This window comes from Arvicanthis niloticus, chromosome 21, assembly GCF_011762505.2.
Source record: "Arvicanthis niloticus isolate mArvNil1 chromosome 21, mArvNil1.pat.X, whole genome shotgun sequence".
Classification (NCBI taxonomy): domain Eukaryota; kingdom Metazoa; phylum Chordata; class Mammalia; order Rodentia; family Muridae; genus Arvicanthis; species Arvicanthis niloticus.
In genome coordinates this window covers 51,700,692-51,710,503 of record NC_047678.1, presented here as the reverse complement: position 1 = coordinate 51,710,503, position 9,812 = coordinate 51,700,692, and the positions used below count along the sequence as shown (strand labels likewise).

At 41.2% G+C, this 9,812-nt stretch overlaps 1 protein-coding gene across 1 annotated transcript in view; it reads right to left on the bottom strand.

The window, feature by feature from the left end:
- Nucleotides 1-338: 338 nt before the first annotated feature.
- Nucleotides 339-9,812, bottom strand: part of Twsg1 (twisted gastrulation BMP signaling modulator 1) — a 35,791-nt gene continuing 26,317 nt past the window's right edge. The window contains exons 4-5 of the mRNA XM_034484152.2: nt 6,485-6,751; nt 339-3,917 (exon numbers count right to left, since the gene is read on the bottom strand). Coding sequence (XP_034340043.1) covers nt 3,736-3,917; nt 6,485-6,751 — 449 coding nt within the window. The 3' untranslated portion in view covers nt 339-3,735. The remainder of the gene's footprint in view (nt 3,918-6,484; nt 6,752-9,812) is intronic.

Below are 9,812 nucleotides of genomic sequence, written 5' to 3'. Positions count from 1 at the left end.
ACTGCTAAGGGAGCCACCTTCCCCCACCCCTTTCCTCTTTCCAACTCCTATCAGGAGGACTGTTCAGTCTTTCCCACTGCAATTCAACATCAGCACCTACAAATGTGCTGGGCCACATTCACAGCTGCCTGTCACATGACACACCTGTCAGGTCTGCCTGCTAGATCACTCTGTAAGGCAGCCGTTGTCTTGGCCCTGAAGCAGCAGAATGGTGAAACATTTGTTTCACACTTGTATGAGCCAGTCCAGCAGACTCTGTGGGGATATCCTGTAAGGGAAGAGTGTTAATACCACAGTCAGTGTTCTCTACTGAAATTAATAAAAAACATGACTCACAGTCATTTCTATTTTTTATTAAAATACCTTTTTTTTTTTTTTACTACAGAGACAACCAATGAAAATTTTTACAATTATATATATAAGTTGGCAGTCATGTTAAATGCAATCAACATGGACTCTTGGAAGTGACCAAAGTCTTTAAAGTCTTTAAAAGATGCTTTCTAAGTACAGACCTCTAACCTGTGGCCCATCCTCAGCATCTCATTTGCCAGTTTTACTTTCTTCTTTTTTATTTTGATGCTTTTTTAAAATTACAAATATTTGTTCAAATATACTAATAACAATGTTATCTTCTGAAACTTTACAAGTTATACTTTGGTTTGACCCCTTTCATAGCATCCTGTGTAAACAAACAGTATATTTTACTAGAATTTGTTTTGCTTTTGTACCTTAATTATGAATAAACTACAGTCCTAATTAAATGTTATGGGGAAAACATTGTTTTCTCATAAAATGTTATGAGAAAAATATGCCCATAAGCCCATATCTTGCTATAGGGAAGTATGTACATATAAATTTAATGACAACCTCTGATTCACAAGCTAGTGTTTGTCTCTTGTTGGTACTCAGGGTGGACCTGGGGCTGCACTGTGACAGGCGAGAGCCCCATCACCAGGCTTCAACCTCAGCCCTTAAAATCTAGTGTTTTTGGATCTGGCTATAAGAAAACAAGATCATTTTTTTGTTTGTTTGTTTTTTGTTTTCCGAGACAGGGTTTCTCTGTATAGCCCGGGTTATCCTGGAACTCACTCTGTAGACCAGGCTGGCCTCGAACTCAGAAATCCACCTGCCTCTGCCTCCCAAGTGCTGGGATTAAAGGCATGTGCCACCACTGCCTGGCTAAGATAATTTTTTTATTGAGAAAGAAACATAAACCATTACAAAATATTCAATATGGAGTGTAATTGCTACAATGGTGTGGAAGGTCTAGACTCAGTGAGACTGCTAGCTTCTAAAATATTTTATTTCAATTCAGGAAAAAAAAAAACCACTGCTCAAAACACTGAGCACAGGACTTGTGCCTTCTGAGGCAGTGCCTTGCTATGGACCCCGGGCTGGCTTTGAACCTCTGATCATCTTGTTTGGCCTCTCTGTGGTGGGAGTGCAAACCTGTCAGGTAATGGGTACTAATTCTTCAAGGCCTTGGCAAATCAGGAGAAATACACAAAAATGAATTTATCTCAGTGGGGATTATTTCTAATGGGAAAAACAGGGCAATAAAAAAGTTAAAGCAAATGGTTTAAAAAAATTGTTCATAGAAAATGTATAGGGTAAAAAAAAGACACTATAGTTTAAATCTTAATAATGAAAAGTTTTAAAAAGATGGTGATGTATTTTAATAATGTTTATGGCCATCATTAAGAAAATGTGAGGATAGCCAGCCTATTCTACAAAGCAAATTCCAGGCCAGCCAAGGCTGCATAGAGAGATCCTATCTCAAACAAAACAAGCAAACAAACAAAGAAAACATAAGACATACTGCCAGAAACCATTCTCTCAAAGCATTCTCTCATCATAGTATAAACTTTCTTGAGAATCAGCAGCTGAAATGGAGCAGCTAGCTGTGGTCCTTCAAAACGCCTCCTGATTTCAAGAAAACCCACAGCCCTGTGGGAGCTAAGAAGAAAGGAGCTGAAATGTTTCCAAGGCACCTTTAAAGAGAGGCCTCTAGGTAAACGTAAGAGCACGCCTTCATGTTTAATAATCACATACATCCACGTTCTAAGTTGGCTTCTTAGAAGGCTGGAATACCTGGAGTATTTGTCAGCTACTGCGAAGAGCATGGTTTATAATGGGTAGCTATGATACCACAAATGATCTCGTAACTAACTACTTTTCAAATAAGGACACAAAATGTGTTTAAGAACATTTTCTATTTTATGTACTAAAATATGTAATCATATAAAGATTATTTCTAAAAAGTTACTTTTAATTCAGATATGCTCTAGAGAAAATAGCAATTGTGTAAAATTGAGTCTGTGTATTATAAATATTTGTTTCAGATTCATGCTTGAAGGTGAGGATTTTATTACTGTGAAGGGCATGTGGTATGGAAGCTCATCTCTATGGAAACGCTATATAAGACGCTAACTAGATAATTCTGTAGCATGCTAGGAGTAAACGTATGAAACAGGTTTCCCCCTGTAATTTCAGAAATATACCTTCTTAAAATATGATACTTATTTAGATTCAGATATCCAGAAACAAATGTAATATTACAAAGGAACAAAACCAGTGACTATAAATGGTTTTAAGGTGGACCCTACTAGGAGTTCCCAACATTTTTGCCCTTCTCTGTCCATGTCTATACATGCTTCTTCAACCCTCTCCCTTTTCACATGTGCTGGAGTCCCTGCTGTTGCTGGTGCTGAGCCAGCCCCTCTCCTGGTCAGTCTCACGTTCAGCTTGGAGCCTGATGGGACAGCTACAGCCCCGCATCTGTTACTGGCTACTTCTCACCCAGATCCTCGCAGTGCATTTGATGACATTTCAAAGGTACGCCATGAAACTTGGTTGAGGCAACTCTACTGTACTGACGAATAGTGATGACTCTATACATCACCGCATCAGCACTACTGATGGGGAGGGGACATAATGTCGAAATCACTGTCAGCGTGGGTGCTACACAATAGATTTAGATTTCACCATATAAGAGGTTTACACTTAAAAAAAATTTACTTATTTGTGTGTGTGCACACTCATGCACACCTGCATGCATGTCACCGTACGTGTATGAAGGTCAGAGGACAATTTACAGGAGCTGGTTCTCTTCTTCCAATATATGGGCTCTGGGGCTCAAACTCAGGTATCAGGCTTGGCAGCAAGCGCCTTTATCCACCGAGCTGGCTCGCTGTCCTTTGGTAAAACTTTTCTGTTATAAAATATAGTAAACATTTACTTTCTAAAACCAATGTAAAATGGTGTGAAATTAAGCTTTTAATGTGGTTTGAATGTGAGTTGTTAGAATTATAAACTGCAATATTTACTCATATAAAACAGAACAGCCAGACAAGGCACAATTAAGAGAGGTGTGACTAGAGGGACCTGATGTCCTAGAGCTGGCAGGTGAGAACCACACATGGACCAGGCTTGTGCGATCACATTTTAAACAAAAAGCGTTTGGAAAGCTGGAAGAAGACAGCACCTTCTGTCAGAATGTCAGGTCTTTCCAGGACTTCTCTGAACCCTGATTCTCACGTGACTAAAGTTCTACTAAATTCAATGGAAAAGAGATATGCTAATAGGCATCAAACATATAAGGCACAGTTACAATAATATAATTTAACACACTCCTAGCATACTAACTCATGATTTCTGCACATTTCATGACTTACTGAGTAGTCTGCATGTCCTCCTAATAACTAAACTGCTTTGGTTTGCATTTCTTCTCCCTCTTTAAAACATGCAGTTCATACACTTGACAGTTTTACTACCATAGTCGATGCATTCTGGACCGATGCACTCACAGCAGGCGTTATGAAACCAGCGATATTTGGATGCTCCCATGGACTCACAGGATATCTTACACTGGTGTATGGACATGCAGTCATCAAAGTAAACCACAGTGCACATGTGCTCTGAAATAAAAATGGAGACCTCAGTTGAGACAAGAAGAGCTCTGCCACTCACTTAGAGAAGACCTGCAGTTACTTTCTACTTCTCTTATTGCTGATCAGCACAGGACAAAAATGAGAGAATAAAGATCTTCATTTGTTGACAGACATTAGACAAAGGCAGCAAAGACATGAGGTTAGAATATCTGGTGTAACAAGCATCCATGAAGCAACATGGCTGATTCCTAAGCTGACATTTCCCCAAAGACATACTTCCCTAGTCCAAAGAAGATTGAAAAATACTGTCCTAAGTTCATATTAAGAATTTGTACTAAAGCAAGTAATTCAAATGTTGCAAAGTGATTACCAATACACCATAGCAAGTACAGATGTTACTAATGGGGCTTTCCAGGTCTGCTCTCCAACAGGACAGTCACATCTTTAACTTTGTAGGTTGTGAATCCCATGTGGCTGCCTAGCTAAGACATAATATAACATGAAATAAACTAAAGAGAATAAATCATTAACAGAGAATGCATGATAACAGTTATGGGTTTTCTTGAGGATGGAGGAGCATGTGTCGTTCTGGACACAGGGTCTCTTGCTTATGCAGCCAAGACTGGTTCCTGCTTCAGCTTTCTGATCCTGGGATTACATGCATGTGGCACCTTGTCTAAGTTGTTTTTATAGGGCGACTTACAGAACTAATGAACAGAGGGAGGGCTTAGTAAAAAAGGTTGTGTTATGGGGAATAACAAGCAAAGCTTCCAGGCACTGAAGGACGGAAGCCTTGGAGATGAGTACAGTATCCATGGGAATGGAGCAAAGGCCCAGGCACAGTGATGTTTTCCCAACACTTGGAAGGGGCAGAAGGATCATGAGTTCAAAGCTAACCTGGGCTACAAAATGAATTCAAATACAGCTTAAAACAGCTTCAAAGAAAGAAACAAAGGAAAAGGCTGCTGGGCTGGTTCAGTGAGCAAAGCACTTGCCACACAAGCGGTCTGTACTGAGTTTGATCCTAGATTTACTCCACAGGGCTTCGAAGACGCGCTGTGGCACAGTGTCTGCCCCTTACCATGCACACACACAGATAACAAGCAACTCTTGTGTTTTACAAATGAGTAAACCTGGGGCATGGTGAAGCACAGAGCAGTGGGGTCAGAAGGACTGGCAACAAGCAAGTCACTTACAACTAGGACCCACTAAATTCATTTCATCTAATGTTATCAATATCTATTTCCTGAAAACCTACTGTGGGCTAGCCATTACAGACTCAAAGAGTACTCAGAGAGTCCAAAGAGCTAGGTAGAAAAGGTAAACCTACCAGTTAAAAACAAACTGCAAACTGAGCTGTGTGTAAATGCCAAGAGGAGGAAGAGGCACCAAGGAAAACCTTAGCTCTGTTTTGTGTTTCCAAAAACTGGTTTGGAAAGCTGTCATGATTTAAGAAACCTCTGAGCAAAACTTATGAATCAATATGAATCTATGATGCTCATTATATTTTGGTGTGAAAAAGTAGCAGCAAAGCATTTATCATGACATTCGCATATTTCCCATGTTTCCGGAAGCCTAGCATTTGATTTGTAAAGCAACTTAGCCTAAAAGCAGGTAAGAAGTCAAACTGCCATATAACAAAAGCTGTCCTGCTTTTATTGTTAACATGCAAAGTTCTATTTTATACTGGTAAGATTATAATGAAGGGCACAAAAAATAGCCAAATTTAGAAAGGCGTTCAAATAACAGCATCTGTGCATAATTCATCAATGTTGTAAGACACACACAGCTGCAAGTCAGGCACAGGGTACAGCTGTAGTCCCATGTCGACCTACAAGGAGGACTGCCACAGTTCTAGGTCAGCTACAAGGAGGACTGCCACAAGTTCTAGGTCAGCTACAAGGAGGACTGCCACAAGTTCTAGGTCAGCCCGGTCTGCATTTGGGATCTTATCTCAAACACCTAAAACAAAAGCCACATCAATTGTATTTTCATAAATATATTATTCTTCTATTATAAAACTATATTGAAAAACATCGAAGACTTTATATAAAAACTGTACACTGTTTATAATCCAAAATCATGAATGATCCATTCTCATTAGTAAATGGTCTTTGACACGATTCTCAGATGAGCAGAGATTATTCTCTTGTCTCTTCTGTGATCACAATCATATCCACTGACAACTGCCTGCATAGTCTGTACCTAGAAATGAGATGTCTTATAAGATTTTAGCTGATGGGCAGCAAGATGGCTGAGAAGGTAAAAGCTCTCACTGTACAAACCCAACCCGAGTCTGATCCCAGAATCCACAGTGGAGGGGCAGAACAGACAGAACAAAGTTGTCCTGTGACCTTCACAAGTGTGATGGTGTGTGTCCACACTTGGAAGCACACAGACACAATAACAAAATAAAAACAAGTTAATCGATGACCTTGGTATCATTCGCAAACGCTTGACTTCATGGGGCACCATGACAGACATGTGACAGCAAACACAGATGCCATGTAATAAAGAATAGTTAAAGTCTGACTAAAATAAACACCAGAACTAGGAAGTTCTAACCACAGGGACACCAGAGTGAAAACAGGTACCTTTGTCGCTGGGAAAAGGGGCGTGAACATTGTTGCTGGGAACAGACACATTTTGGTGGTGTGGCTGGTTCACAGTTTCTAAAAAGGAGACTAGGTTTTCATGGTGTGACAGCTCCTCTGCCACAGGGAAGGAGACGATGTTCCAGTTCAGCTGTGTGTCGCCCTCCGTCAGAGCCCTGAACAGGGAAGGGATGGGCTCGTGCAGCTCCTCCACTGTGCTCTTTGATGTGGGGGGGGTGTCGCTGTAATTCCGAGGGTTACACATACCTGGGGAAACAGAGGTCATACAAGTTTACTCTCCTCACAGATTATAACATTGTGGGATTCTGTTAATTCCCTGGAATGAAAGCTCTGTATGTTAGCATTGTGATTTTTTAATGTCACATACTGAAGTTTTCACAGCCTTTTTACTTCTGAAAAGATAAAAAGTAATGAGAACCACCCACTGAGCAAACCAAGTTCCAAACTCCCCTCCACTAACAGAAACAAGGACAGCAAAGATTCCAAGGGTTTGACCACAGATACGTAGGAATGTGCACGTACGTACGTACGTGTGTGTGTGTGTATACACAAGCACGTGCACACACGTGTGTGTAAATGTAAGACATGGAATACCAGCTTTCACTGACTCAATCAACAGTGGAAACATGAAAGCTGGGCCCAGGGCTTGGGATACAGCTCAGTTGCTAGAATGCTCTGCAAGCCCCAGTTCAAACCCCACCACTGTATAACTTGTGCAGCCCCGTACAACTGCAATCCCAAGGTGGTGGTCACCTCCACAGTCAGGATGCACATATAATGAACAGTAAGTGAGGCCAGGCTATAAAACCCCAGGACTTGCCCAGTGTTCTACTTCTCCATCGAGGCTATACCTCCTAAAGGTTCCACAGCATTGCTAACAGCACCTCCATCTGGGACCAGGTGTTTAAACACACACGGAATGGGGTACAGTTCACATCCTAACCATAGCCCAAGGGTGATCTTCAACTCCTATCCCTATCCTCTGTGTGCTGAGATTACAGATGTCTAAGACACATCTGGCTTTATGTGGTGCTGGGGATCCAGCCTATGACCTTGTGTATACCAGGTAGGCACTCCTTGTTATTACACTTTAAAAACAAAATCATCCCTCATGCTTTAATATCTACTATGTCTAATATGGAGTTTCATGTCTTCCCTGGAGTAAAAGTTTGAAAAGTTAAGCCAAAAATTATAAACTCTTTAAATTTTATAAATTTAGAGATGAGAAAAATCTCTCTCTCTCTCTCTCTTTGTGTTTATTTTTTACATATTTTTTACAGAATTTGGCAAGACCTGAGTAGAATAACATGTATCTCTCTCATAAAATTTAAGATATCTGAACTTAGCAATTGATTAGATGGCAGCATCACATATTATATGATCAAGTAAGAACACGTTACTCTCAGTGAGGAAGCAGGCCCAGATAAAGTCAATGTCTTGTCTGCTCTTACATAATCCAGGAACAGAGCCAGAACCATGACTCAGCCTTCTCTCATGTTCTCTGTCACAATTACCATAGGCTACAAGTAACCCAAGTGCAGCAGACAGCAAGGATTGCAGATTGCTGTTCAACACACACAAGTCTTCTGCCAGATTCTATGGTAAAAGGAACCAGTAACCAAAGAAGAAGGGTGAATGCCAGAGTTCAAAGGTCAGACTTAAAACTCCAGTGCTTATCACCAGAAGGTTCATTACATTACAGAAAATTCATTGTTGTACATTTATAAACTTAGGCAAAAGGCTTGTAATTTCCATAGTAACCACTAAAGCTAGGATGTGGAGAGGAACTGTGTAGGTAAGGAGCACAGAAGCTACCTCTTGGAAACACTATGAAGAAAGAGTTGGGTGACAAAGGCCAGATTTTATTCTGAGAAAAAAAAGAGGTGGACACAGTCAGGAGCCACAAAGGTGACAAGACAACTAAAAGGCACAGACAGACAGAACTGACACTGGACAGTAAGGGACAGCTGGCAACTGCAACTCTGGCACCTAGGGTAGGAAGGAGTGGAGCGGAAAGCCCGTCACACTCTCTTAGGGCAGCTGGCTTCCTCCAATCTCAGGGGGACTGGAGATGAAGCCTGAGAGTGGAAAGGATGCAGGTTAACACTCAGAGGCACAGGGATCATGACAAGGGAAGGCTGCTTTTACCACAGGTCACAGCTGCTCAACATAAGAGACTGGAACAGCTGAGATGACAAAGAACTGAATGTTTAATTCACAGGCCTGGGTGAAAAGCAGCAGTGTATGGGAGCAGCAGTGACCTGATGAGAAGTCAAGCACAAAATGGAGAGTTTCAAAATCCAAACCAAACCCAGCAAACATGGAAATAAAAACCTCATACAATCCCAATAAAAATACAGTGGAAAACATCACCAACAAACCACTAAGTCAGACAAAAGAATAAATGTTAGGGATGGAGGTCAAGGATGACAAAATGTTGGGCATCAAAGTATCAATAAAGGAAAAATATTGTTTACTGCTCCTCCTCATGTGTGTGTGTTCTGAGACAGGGTCTCTATACAGTGCAGACTTGCCTTGAATTCACCATGTAGCCCAAGCTGGCCTCAAATTTGTGGCTATCCTGTCTCAGTCTCCCAAGTGCTAGGATTACAGCATATGCCACCATGGTCAGTTGGAATGATATATTTCAAGTCCCAAGAGTAAGACTGTTAAATCCAGCAAGCTCATCTTTTAAAGTGGCGAAGAAATAAAACAGTGTAGGGTAAGGATGAAAGCGGCTCATGACCACTAAGCCACTGTTATTTAAAGGAATTCTATGTCCACTTTACTTTGGTACCACCACCCACTCATCTCTGACAGACGCCTATGCTCCATTCACATGTGCAAGCACTGCTTCAGTAGCCTGACACACATGCACCTCTGTACTACGCTTAGGACTGTTGGACATGGAACAAAGCTTCAACATTTCTTGAGGAAATATTATGAGGCAAATATACTCTCAGCCTTGTGCTTGAGAGTCTGAAGGCCTAGTTTCACCTCATAGAGAGCTCAGAACCCTTCCTTACTGCCTGTCTGTCTCCTGCATCTCCTGTGTGGCAGTAGTTCGTAACTGAACTTGAGTTAAACTTGTTACTTTTCTTCAATCCGTGTTTTTCTCTTTCCTTTTTTCCTATTTATATTTCATTGGTCCTCCATTATAACTTTTATTTCTCTCTCCAATGCAGAATGTAAATTTCTTTTTAAAGACATAAAGGCTGGGAGTGCTGGCACACACTTTTGATCCCAGCAGGCAGAGGCAGGAGGCAGGAGGCAGGAGGCAGGAGGCAGGCGGCAGGAGGCGGCAGGA